The following is a 19,697-nucleotide window of genomic DNA, read 5'->3' on the forward strand; positions in this document are numbered from 1 at the left end:
AGAAACAGTAACAGCACAACTGATCAGTCAGGAAAGGACATGCCATTCGGTTGGCAAATTTCCAGTAAGAACTGATGCTTCTGCAACCATGCTAGAACCGTGTGGAGGCGCGAATGAATCGTGCATCCTTCAGCAGAACGCTTTGTCCAGCTTCCTTCTCTCTCTCTCTCTCTCTCTCTCTCTCTCTCTCACTCACTCACTCACACACACACACACACACACACACACACACACATACATACATACATACACACACAAGAAAACCAATGCTGACAGGATTCGACTAACAGAATTTTTTTATCCGTTCAGTGCTTCCAGTCAGTACAAACCCAAAGTGTTGCATGTTGAAAACTAACTGAACTGTTGGCTTTAAACGTTCAGCATCGAATAAGTGTTTCGTTGTCCAGAGAAAGAAATGTTAAATGGTCATCAACTTAATGTAGTTTTTGAGGGTTTGCGTGAGAGCCTGGGTAACGTCTGGGAATATGTTGGATTTCGATGCTGTAGATACCTTGAACTGGAACTACAGACTGGAGTCGTTATCTCCGATAGCAAGAATTCGAAGCCAACCTTGTCGCCTCTGATGTAGCTTCTCTGTATTTTGCATGTTTCTTCGGAGTGGGTGGCCCAACAGGATGAGGTATTGCTTCGAAGTCATGAGAACAGCTGTTCAACAAAATACTCCCTATCATATTTAACTTTAAACCACATAAACACATACCACAGTTTTAATCTGCCAGGAAGTTTCACATACCAAAGATATTAATTATCCCAGTACTTGCCCTTTTTTCTACAATTCGTCTTTGTCTCAGAATATACAGGCAGCGGCGACAGTTACTGCTAGCAGAGAAGACATCTTGATCACTAGAACGCCGTGTGTGGTTGTGTCTAGCTGGGTGTGAAATCACGCATGTACACATATCGAGAAAGAAATGTACACGTGCACGAATGCCGTATGAGGCAAACACAGGCGCAAGGCGCACCGGTGTAAACGCGTCTTTTAGCTGAGTCTTTATTTCTTAACTACTGTTGCACAGTAGCCCCTTTTATAACAATGTTTCTTCGAAGGGTCAGAGAAAATGTAGCTGTATCGTTGGTGTCGAACAAACTTGATACAGCTGAAATGGGCGACCAAGTTTCATGTACAGCTTAACGCATAATGCCAACCAGAAACAGGTCGAGTGCGTGCACCGACTTTAACCGTTGGACGGCAAAACTGCCCAGCCTGGGTGTGGCCCACAAGCTGCTTTGCACACCTGTTTGGGATGTTGCCGTTATCGTGCCGCGTCCGCACACTAGGAACACATCGCAGAAACATTAAGCGAGAAAACACGCAGGACAGAGTTTATACGATTAGCAGATAGATAATAATCCCCTAGTTACATAACAATGGCGGTCTGCTGTCAGCAAGGGCATCCGGCAACGAGAAAATAATGGACGAGTTGACGATGAGCGGATGCTGCAAAATGAGACAACAGTATAAGAAGAGGAAAGACGAAGGGGAAACAGAATTACCGAACCGAGAGAGGCGTTAGGAGTCATCTCGTTAGAATTTTCCGATGAAGTCCCATTTCGGCTTATGTAATTGTCGGTGTGACATTCGTCAACGGTTTAAAAGTAAGGATTATGAAATCATGAGTACTACCTTTTACATTTTTTGATCATTTCCTTTTTCGTGTGCCGGCCCGAGTGGCCGTACGGTTCTAGGCGCTACAGTCTGGAACCGCGAGACCGCTAAGGTCCCAGGTTCGAATCCTGCCTCGGGCATGGCTGTGTGTGATGTACTTAGGTTAGTTAGATTTAAGTAGTTCTAACTTCTAGGGGACTGATGACCTCAGAAGATGAGTCCCATAGTGCTCAGAGCCATTTGAACCATTTTTTTCGTGTGTGTGTCACTTGTCCACATTTCTGAAATATGTTGCTGGCTATAAGCCGTACCCTATCGTCCGATTTATACTTTAACAGTGCAGAGTAACTAAATATATGAAAATATGTGAACTTACCATTCTTATTATCCTGAACCGAAATAGCTACGGTACTGAAATGTATTACTCCAGAGTAGAAGGTTCCACTCCGATCACGAAAAAGATACAAAATTTTGCCTTCTTAGACTATTCTGTCCTTTCTCGTCCAAATGACTTATCAACAAAAAGTCATTCCTCTAATACACAATACACACATTTTACTGTCGAAACCTGAATTGCTTCGATTCGCAAATAATGTCCAACTGTTGACGTAGGTGTGCAGTGTTTCATGCAACCATCACGGCGCTAACCACTGTATTTATGATAATTTTAAGGGTCGTTTTCTCTCGGACAGAAACATCCGTGCAAATTATTGGCAAAAGGCCACTTGAAGCTCAGACTCACAAGACGTTTTCGCCTTCGGCAACGAAACCAAACGCTCGTTGGCTAAGGCACGCTGCGGTCCGCCAGTCTGAAGGCCGGCGCCTGCGAGTATACAACACCCACGGGCATGTGCTTTGCGTGTAACACGACCACCAGTCCCGGCCTTCGTCACCTGGGTTACGTGTAAACAAGTTCCTCCGAAAGTGGAAGCTCAGTTTTTTATACGAACGAACATCTTACGCCTTGCCAAGTCTCTGTCCAGCCCTCTAGCGGTGCAAAGGCATGTTATTTGTCTGAATCACCGAGAATTTCCAGAACTTGACACTAACGTCGGAATGGGCCCTCCCAAAAGGGACGAATGCCTTCCCTATACTCGTATACTTGAGCCGATGTTCCGTCGTTAACGATTTGGGTGACGATAGGACAAATTCTAATCTTCCTTCATTCTATTTTGTTAATACAAAGGAACACACGGCTTTAAACGGTGACACTGGCTCTTTCGTGAAGTGCTTTATACCATATTACAAATATATGCCGAGGGTTTGTTCTTTCTTATGATTTACGTGTTTCACAAATGTACACTACTGGCCATTAAAATAGCTACACGAAGAAGAAATGCAGATGATAAACGGGTATTCATTGGACAAATGTGTTACACTAGAACTGACATGTGATTACATTTTCACGCGGTTTGGGTACATAGATCCTGAGAAATCAGTACCCAGAACAACCACCTCTGGCTGTAATAACGGCCTTGATACGCCTGGCCATTGAGTCAAACAGAGCTTTGATGCAGTGTACAGGTACAGCTGTCCGTGCAGCTTCAACACGACACCACAGTTCATCAAGAGAAGTGACTGGCGTATTGTTACGAGCCAGTTGCTCGGCCACCATTGACCAGACGGTTTCAATTGGTGAGAGATCTGGAGAATGTGCTGACGAGAGCAGCAGTCGAACATTTTCTGTATCCAGAAAGGGCCGTACAGGATCTGCAACATGCGGTCGTGCATTATCCTGCTGAAATGTAGGGTTTCGCAGGGATCGAATGACGCGTAGAGCCACGGGTCGTAACACATGTGAAATGTAACGTCCACTGTTCAAAGTGCCGTCAGTGTGAACAAGGAGTGACTGAGACGTGTAACCAATGGCACCCCATACCATCACGCCGGGTGATACGCCAGTATGGCGATAACGAATGCACGCTTCCAATGTGCGTTCACCGCGATGTCGCCAAATACGGATGCGACCATCATGATGCTGTAAACAGAACATGGATTCATCCGAAAAATTGACGTTTTGCCATTCGTGCAGCCAGGTTCGTTGTTGAGTACACCATCGCAGGCGCTCCTGTCTGTGATGCAGCGTCAAGGGTAACCGTAGCCATGGTCTCCGAGCTGATAGTCCATGCTGCTGCAAACGTCGTCGAACTGTTCGTGCAGATGGTTGTTGTCTTGTAAACGTTCCCCTCTGTTGACTCAGGGATCGAGACGTGGCTGCACGATCCGTTACATCCATGCGGAAAAGATGCCTGGCATCTCGAGTGCTACTGATACGAGGCCGTTGGGATCCAGCACGGCGTTCCGTATTACCCTCCTGAATCCACCGATTCCATATTGTGCTAACAGTCATTCGATCTCGACCAACGCGAGGAGCAATGTCGCGATACGATAAACCGCAATCGCGATAGGCTACAATCCGACCTTTATCAAAGTCGGAATCGTGATGGTACGCATTTCTCCTCCTTACACGACGCATCACAACAACGTTTCACCATGCAACGCTGGTCACCTGCTGTTTAACTTTCCTCCTGTCATCACGTTGTAGGTGTCGCCATCGGCGCCGACCTTGTGTGAATGCTCTGAAAAAACGTAATCATTTGCATATCACAGCATCTTCTTCCTGTCGGTTAAATTTCGCGTCTGAACACGTCATCTTCGTGGTGTAGCAATTTTAATGAGCAGTAGTGTAAAAATACAGGAGAATAGCGTAGCAGATTCAGTTGCACCTCTATCTGATAACTAGCCTTTCTCAGTTATTACATAATCATGTTTAGTAGAAAATATTAATAAGTTATACTTTCAGTGCAAACACGAGAAACGTAATTTCGAGCATTACTGTGGCAATAGAAATGGCTCACATTTTTTTTAAAAATTGTGTACTTGAGGCTGTTTAAAAGAGGAAGTCCGAAAGAGGAATTCTAAAACCATATTAATTTTGTCGATCACTGCACTGTTTATGTTTGATTTCCACTGCTGAAATGTTCAGAAGTTACCATGTGCAGACAACAGCTGATAATCGCATTTTAGTGGCATCTGCTCTTTATACTTGTCGTCCAGGAAGCAATTTATTTGGCGGCGAGACGCGCATTTGAAAAACGATAAATAATCCCCAATGTCAGCAGAATGTCATTGCAAAAATCCAAAGAGTATCGTTCCTCTACTTCGGAGAGCAGTTTCTCGTGTGTTGGTATGGATATTCCCGCCAATATTTTTTCTGTTCGTAATATCAATCCATCGTTGCAGTATTTATATTTATTTTATTTACGGGAGAGAGAAAGTCTCAATGAAAGAGAAAATGAGGTTGATGGAGCCAATAGCAGTGGGAACAAACGAGAGAGGAGATATTGACGGCCTGTTAGAGACAGTGGCAGTAGAAGGGTAACAGAGATGGATGCAGACAGTAGCAGAGGGAGCAAAAGAGAGAGGAGACAGTGGAAATTAGGGATGAGTGGAGACCCTACATAGGCTTGGGCGGTCCGAACCTCCCAGACGAGCGAGTTTTAACAAATGGGTATAGGGGAGGACATACACTCCTGGAAATTGAAATAAGAACACCGTGAATTCATTGTCCCAGGAAGGGGAAACTTTATTGACACATTCCCGGGGTCAGATACATCACATGATCACACTGACAGAACCACAGGCACATAGACACAGGCAACAGAGCATGCACAATGTCGGCACTAGTACAGTGTATATCCACCTTTCGCAGCAATGCAGGCTGCTATTCTCCCATGGAGACGATCGTAGAGATGCTGGATGTAGTCCTGTGGAACGGCTTGCCATGCCATTTCCACCTGGCGCCTCAGTAGGACCAGCGTTCGTGCTGGACGTGCAGACCGCGTGAGACGACGCTTCACCTAGTCCCAAACATGCTCAATGGGGGACAGATCCGGAGATCTTGCTGGCCAGGGTAGTTGACTTACACCTTCTAGAGCACGTTGGGTGGCACGGGATACATGCGGACGTGCATTGTCCTGTTGGAACAGCAAGTTCCCTTGCCGGTCTAGGAATGGTAGAACGATGGGTTCGATGACGGTTTGGATGTACCGTGCACTATTCAGTGTCCCCTCGACGATCACCAGTGGTGTACGGCCAGTGTAGGAGATCGCTCCCCACACCATGATGCCGGGTGTTGGCCCTGTGTGCCTCGGTCGTATGCAGTCCTGATTGTGGCGCTCACCTGCACGGCGCCAAACACGCATACGACCATCATTGGCACCAAGGCAGGAGCGACTCTCATCGCTGAAGACGACACGTCTCCATTCGTCCCTCCATTCACGCCTGTCGCGACACCACTGGAGGCGGGCTGCACGATGTTGGGGCGTGAGCGGAAGACGGCCTAACGGTGTGCGGGACCGTAGCCCAGCTTCATGGAGACGGTTGCGAATGGTCCTCGCCGATAACCCAGGAGCAACAGTGTCCCTAATTTGCTGGGAAGTGGCGGTGCGGTCCCCTACGGCACTGCGTAGGATCCTACGGTCTTGGCGTGCATCCGTGCGTCGCTGCGGTCCGGTCCCAGGTCGACGGGCACGTGCACCTTCCGCCGACCACTGGCGACAACATCGATGTACTGTGGAGACCTCACGCACCACGTGTTGAGCAATTCGGCGGTACGTCCACCCGGCCTCCCGCATGCCCACTATACGCCCTCGCTCAAAGTCCGTCAACTGCACATACGGTTCACGTCCACGCTGTCGCGGCATGCTACCAGTGTTAAAGACTGCGATGGAGCTCCGTATGCCACGGCAAACTGGCTGACACTGACGGCGGCGGTGCACAAATGCTGCGCAGCTAGCGCCATTCGACGGCCAACACCGCGGTTCCTGGTGTGTCCGCTGTGCCGTGCGTGTGATCATTGCTTGTACAGCCCTCTCGCAGTGTCCGGAGCAAGTATGGTGGGTCTGACACACCGGTGTCAATGTGTTCTTTTTTCCATTTCCAGGAGTGTAATTTGGACCGAAATTTTAAGCTTGTGGGTATAGGACAAAACATATGTCGGGCCCCCAGAAATTTTGAGGTGCCGAGATATAGTGGAGACAATGGCAGTGGGAAAAAAGACAAAAGGAGACAGTGTAGGTGAGAGAGGAGAGAGTGGTGGTGGGATATACTGTAAATCATTGGGACTAAAAGGAGATAGCGGGAGAGAGATGCACATGGACGGTGGAATTGAGAGGGAGATGCTGAGTATAAAGGCTTAACTACAAAGAGAGACTGGCTAAAAGGGTTTAGAATGATGTGTTAAAAGAGCGCGAACGCCAAAATTTTTGGTAAGGAATGTGGAGTGAGGTTTCAGGCTGTCGGTTCCCCACTTTTCTGCCAGAGTCTTTAAAGAGGAACATATTTGCTTTTTTTATGCTCCACAAGGAGAATTTTTCCGCTGATATAATTGTACTTTAATTGAAAAAGCATGGAAAACCCATGGTGTGTTCTGATTGTACTATACTCACATTTTTACTTGATTTAATAAAACATGGCGAGGCTGTGGCGTGATCAAACTGTATCCTAATGATAAGCCTTAATGAATCTTTTGCCAGTCCACGTACCTTCATAGATGATTGTACGTTAGTGTCCTGTGTCAGTGCAGATTCTACTGTTTATACGTTTCGTCTGTCTGATGTGTGATTAAAGTTTTGGTGATATGCATAATTGTGTGCTGTTATATCTGTTGAGCTTTGTTGTTGCCGCGGAATTATTTGTGCCCCCTTTGCAAAATTAGTTTCAATGGGGCGTAGCAATATTTCTTATGAATGATATGCACACATATACCTTACGTTAAGTTTTCTTCTGTTGTATGTTCTTTGATGCACCTTTCAAATTATAGGCGTGTTATTATTGTGAAACGAGTAATTATTCTTATCAAATATATATCGATATATTACAAGTTTAGAAATTTGCGAGACTGGGCGCAAGTGGTTGGCTTGTTTCTTTGTGCATGCCTTCTGGAATAATTAAGTGATGTTAATAAAACACACTACTTGGTTAAGAGCCCACGTTTACAAAACCCCTTACCAAATTCCATTTCCACTGAAATCCTGCGCCACATCTTCGTTTTCGGTACCCGTGCTTTATTTATAATATTTGTTGATGCAGGGTCTTTGGAGGTTTTACACTGTCAGTTGCATTCAGCGTTTTTGCCGCGGGTTTTACGTTAGTTTGTTCGAGGTCTGTGTTGCTCTTGTTCTAGGGCCATGTCTTCCAGCTGTTCGCAGGATCCCTTTTCCTGTATAAAACTCCATTCTGAAACTTTGAGAGGGATGTATAGTCTACAGGGAAATTATTTCTACTTCTAGTATTTCGGTTGAGAATTGCTGAGTTCATCCTAAACTGACTCTTGTTATTAGCCAAAAATACCGTTAGGGTGTACATGTTTCGGCAAGTAAGTTACAGTTAGGTCCGTGAAGAGGCCTCTGATAGATTTTCAGTTGTCATTATTACATTATACATTATTACATTGTCATTATTACATTATTACATTGTTATTGCACGCTTCTGTAGAACAAATACTTGTCTCACTTTAGCTGTAGTGTATGGCATAAAACGGAGTGGTGTGCTAGTAATCCCGCCTGCTTGTCTACTCGGTAAGAGGCATTTTTGAGTGCAAAGCACGCAGACCTGAGCCTTTTGGTTAACTTAACCACATGCTGGTTTCACCAGAGTTTGTCACCCATCTGGATGCCCAGGAACTTCACATACAGAGTATCATCCACAATAAGCCCGCTGATCTCTACTTTTGGTAGATGTACCGGCTGATCAAAAAGTGAGTATAAATTTGAAAACTTAATAAACCACAGAATAATGTAGATAGAGAGGTAAAAATTGACACACATGCTTGGAATGACATGGGGTTTTATTGGGTATGCACGGGGAAGTCAGCGCTCGTGCAGTCGCACGTGGCACCGGAATTCCATACACTACTGTTTGGTTGCCACTTAGGCGTACCCTCCGATGCTATCCGTACAAAATCCATCAGCATCATGAACTGTTACCTGGAATTTGCGGTGTGGGCGTTTCAAAAGATGACGGAAGATGACGATTGGTTGAGTAATGTATTGTGGACCGACGAAGCTCATTTCACGCTCCGAGGGTCTGTCAACGCCTACAACTGCAGAATTTGGGCTACCGAAAATCCTAGAACTGTCGTGGAAACTCCACTGCACGACGAGAAACTCACAGTATGGGTTGGATTTACCACATCTACCGTTATCGGGCCTTTTTTCTTCGAGGAAATGCTTGATTCTGGTTTTGTAACTGCTACCGTGACGGGTGAGAGGTACGCCGATATGTTACAGAATCACATCATCCCCAGCCTGGCTGATAAACACCTGCTGGAACGTATTGATGTTTATGCAGGATGGCGCTCAACCCCATATTGCTGGCCGCGTGAAAGATCTCTTGCGCTCGTCGTTTGGTGATGATCGTGTGCTCAGCCGCCACTTTCGTCGTGCTTGGCCTCCCAGGTCCCCAGACCTCAGTCCGTGCGATTATTAGCTTTCGGGTTACCTGAAGTCGCAAGTGTATCGTGGCCGACCGACAGACAACATCCGACGCCAGTGCCTCACCATAACTCCGGACATGCTTTACAGTGCTGTTCACAACATTATACCTCGACTACAGCTATTGTTGAGGAATGATGGTGGACATATTGAGCATTTCCTGTAAAGAACATCAATCATCTTTGCTTTGTCTTACTTTGTTATGCTAATTATTGCTATTCTGATCAGATGAAGCGCCATCTGTCGGACATTTTTTGAACGTTTGTATTTTTTTGGTTCTAATAAAACCACATGTCATTCCAAGCATGTGTGTCAATTTGTACCTCTCTATCTACATTATTCCGTGATTTATTCAGTTTTCAAATTTATACTGACTTTTTGATCACCCGGTAAATCGCTTTTATTGCTTCAAATACTTCACGAATGCCACTAATGGGTGCCGCTTCCTCTGTTGCAGGCAGTGCTCCACATGGAACTGTCGATGGGGTTCAACAAGGTCAGTGGAGTGACCTTGTCATGGGAGGAGCTGTCGGTGTGGGTGCGCCGGCGCCGTCAGAAGCAGCCGTTCTGGAAGGGCCTCCAGTACGACCGCGTGCAGATACTCAACAATGGTAAGCTATCTTCAGACCTCTCCTACAGTGCGCTTCACGTCAGAAGGCGGCCCAACTATGACGCGTACTGCGAATCCTCCTCTACTATCCGCCGACAGCCAATGTCATTTACTCTTCTTCCACCTGCCTTGCTGTGAGTTATGTGGGGCAGCGATAACTTCTGTCTTCCAGGCTCCAACTTACCCCTTCATTGGCAGAGACAGGCTGTGAGCTCTGGACTACAGGTGGTACCCGTAGATGTCTCTCCATTAAACGTATCAGGTAAAGTGCGCACAAAAAATGTAGCCTGCGCTGCGTAGGCCAGATGGTGAGGGAGGGGGGGGGGGGGAGACAAAGGTATCAATGGGGGTTAGGTCGCTTGCGGTTGTGCGCCGTAGGGGAGGTGCTAGTGATGGCAACAACTGAATGAAAACAGACGATACAGTCGCTTGTTGGAAAACATTCGACTAATTCAGTTGCAGTTTTAAGGTCCCTGTAAACGATCAATCGGGCGAGGTGTCGCAGTGGTTAGCACAATGGACTCGCATTCGGGAGGACGTCGGTTCAAACCCGCGTCCGGCCGTCTAAATTTAGGTTTCCTGTGATTTCCCTAAATCGATTCATGCAAATTTCAGGATGATTCCTTTGAAAGGGTACGGCCGACTTCCTTCCCCAACCTTCCCCAATCCGATGGGACCGACGACCTGGCTGTTTGGTCCCCCCCCCCACAAATCAACCAACCAAACCATCAAACTTTTTTTGTCAAATTCGCTATCCCTGTCCACGGGTTCTCAAAGAAGCATGCTGATGTACGAATTAAGTTTAATAACAGAGACTGAAAATACCGCTTCAGTTATAAAATGCTTTTTATTTAAAAGACGACCAGTTTCTTGCTCATACATGCCCATAAGCAGGTGTTATAATGAAAATAAACAAGACATCGGAGCTAATAATAGTTCTTACACGCAGTAGTAAACATAAAAAAGCAAAAAAGAAGTTCCATATATTTTTGAAACCTTGCAACTGAATCGATATTTTCAACCTCTGCTATAATACTCAATTGCAGATGCTCCTCCAAAAGGGTTGTTTGTAAGTTTAATAAATTTAACCTCACTTTTAAAGCAGCTCTCGTGCTGTGTGTATCATGTCATGAAGTATTTTGACGCTATCGGAAATGGTTATCAGTGTCGACAAAGCATTTCTTGCAATGAATTTAGCACCGTGGATTAAGAAGAAAAAGAAAACAACACACTGGTCCAGGGAATGTTTGAAATTGACAGAAAATCTGCTAAAGGAAATGTTACTGAGATTTCGTTGCACTCCCAATTTAGTGTTGTGTGTCAAATACTGATCTATTTCTTAACGCCTTTCAGTATAATATATGGCTAGGAAACACGCAGCACTTCTACCATTTTGATAACTGCCAGTGCTCTTTTGTTTTTATCCATATTCTGAATTGTGTAAATCCACACTATATTGAGGTAAACTGAAATGAAAACACTTTCTTGCTAAACATGCGTTGCGAAATATCAGTACGTACAACATCCGACATCTTATCAAATCAGCCATTAAACAAAATATTTCTTAGACACATCAAGCAAACACAAACTACCAAATAGTTTAACAAACTAGTGAAGTTTGACAAATTGTAGTTGACAGGAGCCTTTTAGTATCAGCTGAATTATTCATTCATTCTTTTCAGTGAAGAAACAATCGATTCAGTCAGTTCGATTATAGTTCATTTATTTATTTCAAGAGAAAGCAATCTGTAGGAGCAACCGAAACAAAATAATTGATTCAGTCCGTTGTAGTTTTGTGTAGTAATTCCTCCTTTTCAATACAAACAAGTCTTTCTGTTGGTTCAAATGGCTCTGAGCACTATGGTCATAAGTCCCCTAGAACTTAGAACTACTTAAACCTAACTAACCTAAGGACATCACACACACCCATGCCCGAGGCAGGATTCGAACCTGCGACCGTAGCAGTCCCGCGGTTCCGGACTGCAGCGCCAGAACCGCTAGACCACCGCGGCCGGCGCAGTCTTTCTGTTGGTTCAGTCACTTATTTGTTCTTTCAGCTAAAACGACTCTTCAGTGTTTTAGTTGACTGTGCCGTCATGTACCCCTGGACGGCACATCCCAGAGTGGAGGCCAAGGTTGAAATAAGTATTATGTACATAGAATGAAATTTTCACTCTGCGGCGGAGTGTGCGCTGATATGAAACTTGCTGGCAGATTGAAACTGTGTGCCGGACCGAAACTCGAACTCTGGACATTTGCCTTTCGCGGCCAAGTGCTCTGTCATCTGAGCTACCCAAAAACGACTCACGACCCGTCCTCATAGCCTTAATTCCGCCTGTACCTCGTCTCCTACCTTCCAGACTTCACAGAAGCTCTCCTGCGAATCCTTTAGAACTACAGTATTTCTAAAAATGGTCCTGGACTTTGGGGTGCTGTTTTAAATTCTGAAGTTGTGTGGTATTTGATAGAAAACCTACCCAAATAAATTAGAAAGCTTGATTATCCGCGTGACACTTCAAATCGAAGATTTTCAACTTACTATTATGAAAGTCAGGTAGGAAACGGCGAGAAGTTTCACAAAGAATGGCTACTCTACTAATATTCGAGAAAAGCTGTTTTCTGTATATGTTGTAAGCTTTTCTGTTGAAGTAGACACAGCAAAACAAAACTATCAAAGGATGTGATACCAGCAGCAGCATCTCGCCCAAAAATAGCAACTCTACCAAGTTCTACGTGCGAAGATGTTCAAGATTCAACAACAAGAAATGTGCAACTACACTCTAAATCAGCATCATTGAAAGCTGCGACCAGATCCTCCGCACGACAACGCAGACCTCCAGCCTACAATCAGCATTTTCTGTGGTCAGGAACAAGAGCTCCCAGCTAGCACCCTACCAAAATACAACAGGAGCAGAGAGTAAACTGCATAAACATACATTAGAGGAGAACGTGGCGAGTGATGTCTCAAAACATTATCTACAGTCTAAAGCACATAAAAAAGCCATCTGTCCCAACGAAAAACGGACAGCAGTTCCTTTTAAAATATTACACCATAATGTGCTCTCAATATTTAGTAATTTATTGGAAATAGATCTAGTCTTGAAAACTAATTTACTATTAGAAGTTTTATGTATCACTGAGCGTTGGTTAACAAAAGATAGAACTGGAAAAACACCAGTTGGAAAATATAATCTAGCTAATTGTTCTTGTTGAAATGAAAGTAAGGGAGGTGATACAGCTATCTATGTTAAAAAGAATGTGAACTAAAAATGCCTCACAAAGCGCAGTAATATACTAACAGAAAAAGATTCTGAATTTTAGCCGGCCGATGTGGCCGAGCGGTTCTAGGCGCTACAGTCTGGAACCGCGCGACCGCTTAGGTCGTAGGTTCGAATCCTGCCTCGGGCATGGATGTGTATGATGTCCTTAGCTTAATTAGGGTTAAGTAGTTCTAAGTTCTAGGGTACTGTTGACCTCAGCAGTTAAGTCCCATAGTGCTCACAGCCATTTGAACCATTTGATTCTGAATTTTCTTTAATTGTCTTGACAGACTCTGAAATACTGATACGGAATGTGTATAGATCTACCACTGGCAATGTCCAGACTTTCAATCACTCTCTTGAAGGACTACTAAATAAACTACATGCGCTCAATAAAATTATGCTAATATGTGGAGATTTTAACATCGACTTGCTTAAACCTGGGAAAGGAAAGATGAATTGCTAAATATTACTAAATCATTTCACTGTTGAAACCCCAACCACGATCACTGAAAACTCAAAATCAACTCTCGACCAGATCTTTATAAACGTAGACAGATAATACTACTCAACTGAAATCGTTAACACAGGTTGCAGTGACCACGAAGCCCCGATGCTAACAGTGAATTGAAACTGATAAAAGTAATGCCTTATAAAAACTACCGCGCAAAGGGAGTTTAATAATGAAGACCTAAGGTTTTTTATCTTCTAAGGACTGAGAACTAGTCAGAGACATATGAAGAAAATGATGTTAATAGCATGTTTAATTCCTTTCATAAAACATTTCTTTACTATTTTAATACTGCATTTCCATTAAAGTCCAGGAGAAATGGAAACAAACGCATAAATTCATGGAAACAAAACGGATAAAAATGTAGCTTAAAATTAGCGCTACCTAAGGAATTATATCAAACACCATTAGGTTGATTATGAGTTTAGAACATACTTTAAGTCTTACTGTATTGTCTACAAAAAGGTAATTAAATAAGCAAAAAATTATATAATGAGAAATCAATAACAGTCTAAAAATAAAATAAAAGGCATTCAGAGAGCTGTAAGAAACTTTGAAACGGAATCTAAATGATGAATTGACATCAGAATCAGAAAAAATCGTAGATGCTTTTAGTGACTATTTCAATACAATAACTGAACCCGTGGTCTAGGGGTAGCGTCTTTGATTCATAATCAAAACGTGTTCGATCCCCGCCACTGCCTAAATTTTGATAAATAATCAGCATTGGCGGCCGAAGACTTCCGGCATAAGAAGTCAGCCTCATTCTGCCAACGGCCTTGTCAAAGAGGGCGGAGGAGCGGATAGAGGTTCAGGGCACTCTCTTGTCCTAGGGGTGGGAAATTGCCCCTAAAGGCGGAAGAATCAGCAATGATCAACATGAGGATGCAGAAGGCAATGGAAACCACTGCATTAAAGACACGAAACGTGTATCCACAGGACATGTGGCCTGTAATTGAAGAAGTGTCATGATGATCTCTCTATTGGCAAAAGATTCCGGAATAGTCCCCCATTCGTATCTCCGGGAGGGGACTGCCAAGGGGGAGGTTACCATGAGAAAAAGATTGAATAATCAACGAAAGGATAACGTTCTACGAGTCGGGGCGTGGAATGTCAGAAGCTTGAACGTGGTAGGGAAACTAGAAAATCTGAAAAGGGAAATGCAAAGGCTCAATCTAGATATAGTAGGGGTCAGTGAAGTGAAGTGGAAGGAAGACAAGGATTTCTGGTCAGATGAGTATCGGGTAATATCAACAGCAGCAGAAAATGGTATAACAGGTGCAGGATTCGTTATGAATAGGAAGGTAGGACAGAGGGTGTGTTACTGTGAACAGTTCAGTGACCGGGTTGTTCTAATCAGAATCAACAGCAGACCAACACCGACAACGACAGTTCAGGTATACATGCCGACGTCGCAAGCTGAAGATGAACAGATAGAGAAAGTGTATGAGGATATTGAAAGGGTAATGCAGTATGTAAAGGGGGACGAAAATCTAATAGTCATGGGCGACTGTAATGCAGTTGTAGGGGAAGGAGTAGAAGAAAAAGTTACAGGAGAATATGGGCTTGGGACAAGGAATGAAAGAGGAGAAAGCCTAATTGAGTTCTGTAACAGGTTTCAGCTAGTAAGAGCGAATACCCTGTTCAAGAATCACAAGAGGAGGAGGTATACTTGGAAAAGGCCGGGAGATACGGGAAGATTTCAATTAGATTACATCACGGTCAGACAGAGATTCCGAAATCAGATACTGGATTGTAAGGCGTACACAGGAGCAGATATAGACTCAGAGCACAATATAGTAGTGATGAAGAGTAGGCTGAAGATCAAGACATTAGTCAGAAAGAATCAATACGCAAAGATGTGGGATACGGAAGTACTAAGGAATGACGAGATACGATTGAAGTTCTCTAACGCTATAGATACAGCAATAAGGAATAGCGCAGTAGGCAGTACAGTTGAAGAGGAATGGACATCTCTAAAAAGGGCCATCACAGAAGTTGGGAAGGAGAACATAGGTACAAAGAAGGTAGCTGCGAAGAAACCATGGGTAACAGAAGAAATACTTCAGTTGATTGATGAAAGGAGGAAGTACAAACATGTTCCGGGAAAATGAGGAATACAGAAATACAAGTCGCTGAGGAATGAAATAAATAGGAAGTGCAGGGAAGCTAAGACGAAATGGCTGCAGGAAAAATGTGAAGACATCGAAAAAGATATGGTTGTCGGAAGGACAGACTCAGCATACAGGAAAGTCGAAACAACCTTTGGTGACATTAAAAGCAACGGTGGTAACATTAAGAGAGCAACGGGAATTCCACTGTTAAATGCAGAGGAGAGAGCAGATAGGTGGAAAGAATACATTGAAAGCCTCTATGAGGATGAAGATTTGTCTGATGTGATAGAAGAAGAAACAGGAGTCGATTTAGAAGAGATAGGGGATCCAGTATTAGAATCGGAATTTAAAAGAGCTTTGGAGGACTTACGGTCAAATAAGGCAGAAGGGATAGATAACATTCCATCAGAATTTCTAAAATCATTGGGGGAAGTGGCAACAAAACGACTATTCACGTTGGTATGTAGAATACATGAGTCTGGCGATATACCATCTGACTTTCGGAAAAGCATCATCCACACAATTCCGAAGACGGCAAGAGCTGACAAGTGTGAGAATTATCGCACAATCAGTTTAACAGCTCATGCATCGAAGCTGCTTACAAGAATAATATACAGAAGAATGGAAAAGACAATTGAGAATGCGCTAGGTGACGATCAGTTTGGCTTTAGGAAAAGTAAAGGGACGAGAGAGGCAATTCTGACGTTACTGCTAATAATGGAAGCAAGGCTAAAGAAAAATCAAGACACTTTCATAGGATTTGTCGACCTGGAAAAAGCGTTCGACAATATAAAATGGTGCAAGCTGTTCGAGATTCTGAAAAAAGTAGGGGTAAGCTATAGGGAGAGACGGGTCATATACAATATGTACAACAACCAAGAGGGAATAATAAGAGTGGACGATCAATAACGAAGTGCTCGTATTAAGAAGGGTGGAAGACAAGGCTGTAGCCTATCGCCCCTACTCTTCAATCTGTACATCGAGGAAGCATTTGATGGAAATAAAAGAAAGGTTCAGGAGTGGAATTAAAATACAAGGTGAAAGGATATCAATGATACGATTCGCTGATGACATTGCTATCCTGAGTGAAAGTGAAGAATAATTAAATGATCTGCTGAAGGCAATGAACAGTCTAATGAGTACACAGTATGGTTTGAGAGTAAATCGGAGAAAGACGAAGGTAATGAGAAGTAGTAGAAATGAGAACAGCGAGAAACTTAACATCAGGATTGATGGTCACGAAGTCAATGAAGTTAAGGAATTCTGCTACCTAGACAGTAAAATAACCAATGACGGACGGAGCAAGGAGGACATCAAAAGCAGACTCGCTATGGCAAAAAAGGCATTTCTGGCCAAGAGAAGTCTACTAATATCAAATACCGGCCTTAATTTGAGGAAGAAATTTCTGAGGATGTACGTCTGGAGTACAGCATTGTGTGGTAGTGAAACATGGACTGTGGGAAAACCGGAACAGAAGAGAATCGAAGCATTTGAGATGTGGTGCTATAGACGAATGTTGAAAATTAGGGGGACTGATAAGGTAAGGAATGAGGAGGTTCTACGCAGAATCGGAGAGGAAAGGAATATGTGGAAAACACTGATAAGGAGAAGGGACAGGATGATAGGACATCTGTTAAGACATGAGGGAATGACTTCCATGGTACTAGAGGGAGCTGTGGAGGGCAAAAACTGTAGAGGAAGACAGAGAATGGAATACGTCAAGCAAATAATTGAGGACGTAGGTTGCAAGTACTACTCTGAGATGAAGAGGTTAGCACAGGAAAGGAATTCGTGGCGGGCCGCATCAAACCAGTCAGTAGACTGATGACAAAAAAAAACTGAAAACCAGATAAAGAAGAACTGCCATAGAGTCAGTACTCACCACCCGACACATGAAGAAGCCATAAAAGCATTAATGTTTCTCCGGAAAGCCTCAAACACTGAACTGCTCGCAGTTATAAAAAACTAAAAAATAAATACTCCAGTGACACTGACAACATACCAGATTTTATTGTAAAGAATTGTGGGAAATGAATTGTAGAACCATTAACTCTTCTAACTGATACAGCCTTTAATAATGGTGTTCTCCCTGACCTCCTAAAGACTGCTAAAGTTACGCTACTCCACAAAAAGGGACCAGAAAATGATGTAACTAATTAGAGGCCAGAAGCACAGTTCAGCACATTTTCAAAAACATCTGAGAAATTGTCTTACACCGCATTAGAAAATTTTATGAACAGATTTTCTTTACTATCTGAGCACCAGCATGGATTTAGAAAAGCTAAAACAACAATCACAGCAGTATGTGAATATCTCAACATAACCAGCAAATATTAGATAATAAACAAACTGCTACTAGTATTTTTGTAGATTTATCTAAAGCTTTTAACGTTACTGTCCACACCATATGCCGTAGAAATTTAGCTAACAAAGGTGTGAGAGGAACCACAAACGATCAGTTAGAATCGTTTCTGTCAAACACAGTGCAAAAAATTGGAAAAAAAGAATACTAATATTCATCAGTGTACTCCTTTGAGAAAATGCCTGTTACATATGATGTACCACAAGGCTCAATCCTGGTACCCATTTTGTTTCTGCTATATATTGATGACATAAACACGAAGCTTACTTCAGGGCATGATACACTATTTGCAGATGACACATGTAATCTGGTAACAAGCACAGACAAAGCTGGCCAGGATCGAAGTATTAAACCACATTAATCATCACTGAGCGAATAGTTCAATGAGAACAATCTCATCATAAAGGTGCAAAAGACAACTTACAGAAGTATCAACATCTCATCTCACAAACGAAAAATCTCCAACTTGGTCGAAAAAACCCAAGAGCTCTCCAGTGTGAGATCCGTTAAGTTTCTCGGTACATGGCTTGAAGAAAATCTTAAATGAAACATTCATGTCAGTTATATCTCAAATAAGCTGCCAACTGCGTGTTATATTCTAAGGGTATTCAGCGAATCAGTCACCAAATTAATCCTTACACGCACATATTATTCTCACTTTCGCTCCATACTACAGTATGGGATCATATTTTGGGGGAACTCACTTTGTAGCAGAGATACCTTCAAAACGCAAAAAAAGGTAATACGTATAATATGCGGTCTGAGATATAATGAATCATGCAGGCAACATTTCAATGAACTTGGCATTGTGACACTGCCATCTGCATACATTTATAGTATTATATCATTTTTTAAAACCTACCTATTAAACAAAGACAGGCCATTACTATTAAATGAATACATTCATAGCTATGAAACAAGACGGCAGTCTGATCTATATATTATTCTGTCCAGAACAGCTTGTTACCAGAAAAGTGTTCAACATATTGGGATACGGATGTATAATAACTTACCAGCAGAGATTAAAAAACGAAAAAGAAAAAACAGAAATACCAGGAACGTTCACACACAAATTAAAAAAATTCCTTTGGTTCAAATATTTTACACAGGAAATGATTTTTTTGAAAAAGGTAATAAACGTTAATTAATTTCTTAATAATTGATCACCTAAGCCTGATTATAGAGCATCTTCCCTTCAAGTATGTGACATACTGGTCTGTATTTACTCCCAATTTGGTCTTACCATGTTCCAATGCGTTTTATCATATGGTAAAAAGAAGTTACAACCAATCTAACAAGTGCAATTACAACGTGATCTCTATTATCTTCTTGTCAAATTGAACAAACTTTCATGAAACGATTAAAACTGTAAAAATTACTTGTAAAAATGAATGCTGACTGGTCCAATATCATATGTACAAATTGTACACTGTTATGATTATTTGGATCAATACAATACAACAGAATACAACAGATACTGGAAACGTTCTGTACATTTTAGTAATTACGAACAATAGACTGACTACATACTGAAATTTTCACTCTGCAGCAGAGGGTGCGCTGATATGAAATTTCCTGGCAGATTAAAACTGTGTGGCGCACTAAGACACGAACTTGGGACCTTTGCCTTTCGTGGGCAAGTGCTCTACCGACTTAGCTACTCGTCCTCATAACTTTAATTCTGCCAGTACCTCGTCTCCAACATTCCAAACTTCAC

At 42.9% G+C, this 19,697-nt stretch overlaps 1 protein-coding gene across 1 annotated transcript in view; it reads left to right on the plus strand.

Annotated features, from left to right (window-relative positions):
* The window catches only part of LOC126174249 (protein scarlet-like), a 341,327-nt gene that overhangs the window by 260,994 nt on the left and 60,636 nt on the right, over positions 1-19,697 (plus strand). The window contains exon 3 of the mRNA XM_049921020.1: positions 9,581-9,734. Within this exon, the coding sequence (XP_049776977.1) occupies positions 9,593-9,734 (142 nt within the window). The 5' untranslated portion in view covers positions 9,581-9,592. The remainder of the gene's footprint in view (positions 1-9,580; positions 9,735-19,697) is intronic.

The sequence above is a fragment of the Schistocerca cancellata genome, chromosome 1, assembly GCF_023864275.1.
Source record: "Schistocerca cancellata isolate TAMUIC-IGC-003103 chromosome 1, iqSchCanc2.1, whole genome shotgun sequence".
Lineage (NCBI taxonomy): Eukaryota > Metazoa > Arthropoda > Insecta > Orthoptera > Acrididae > Schistocerca > Schistocerca cancellata.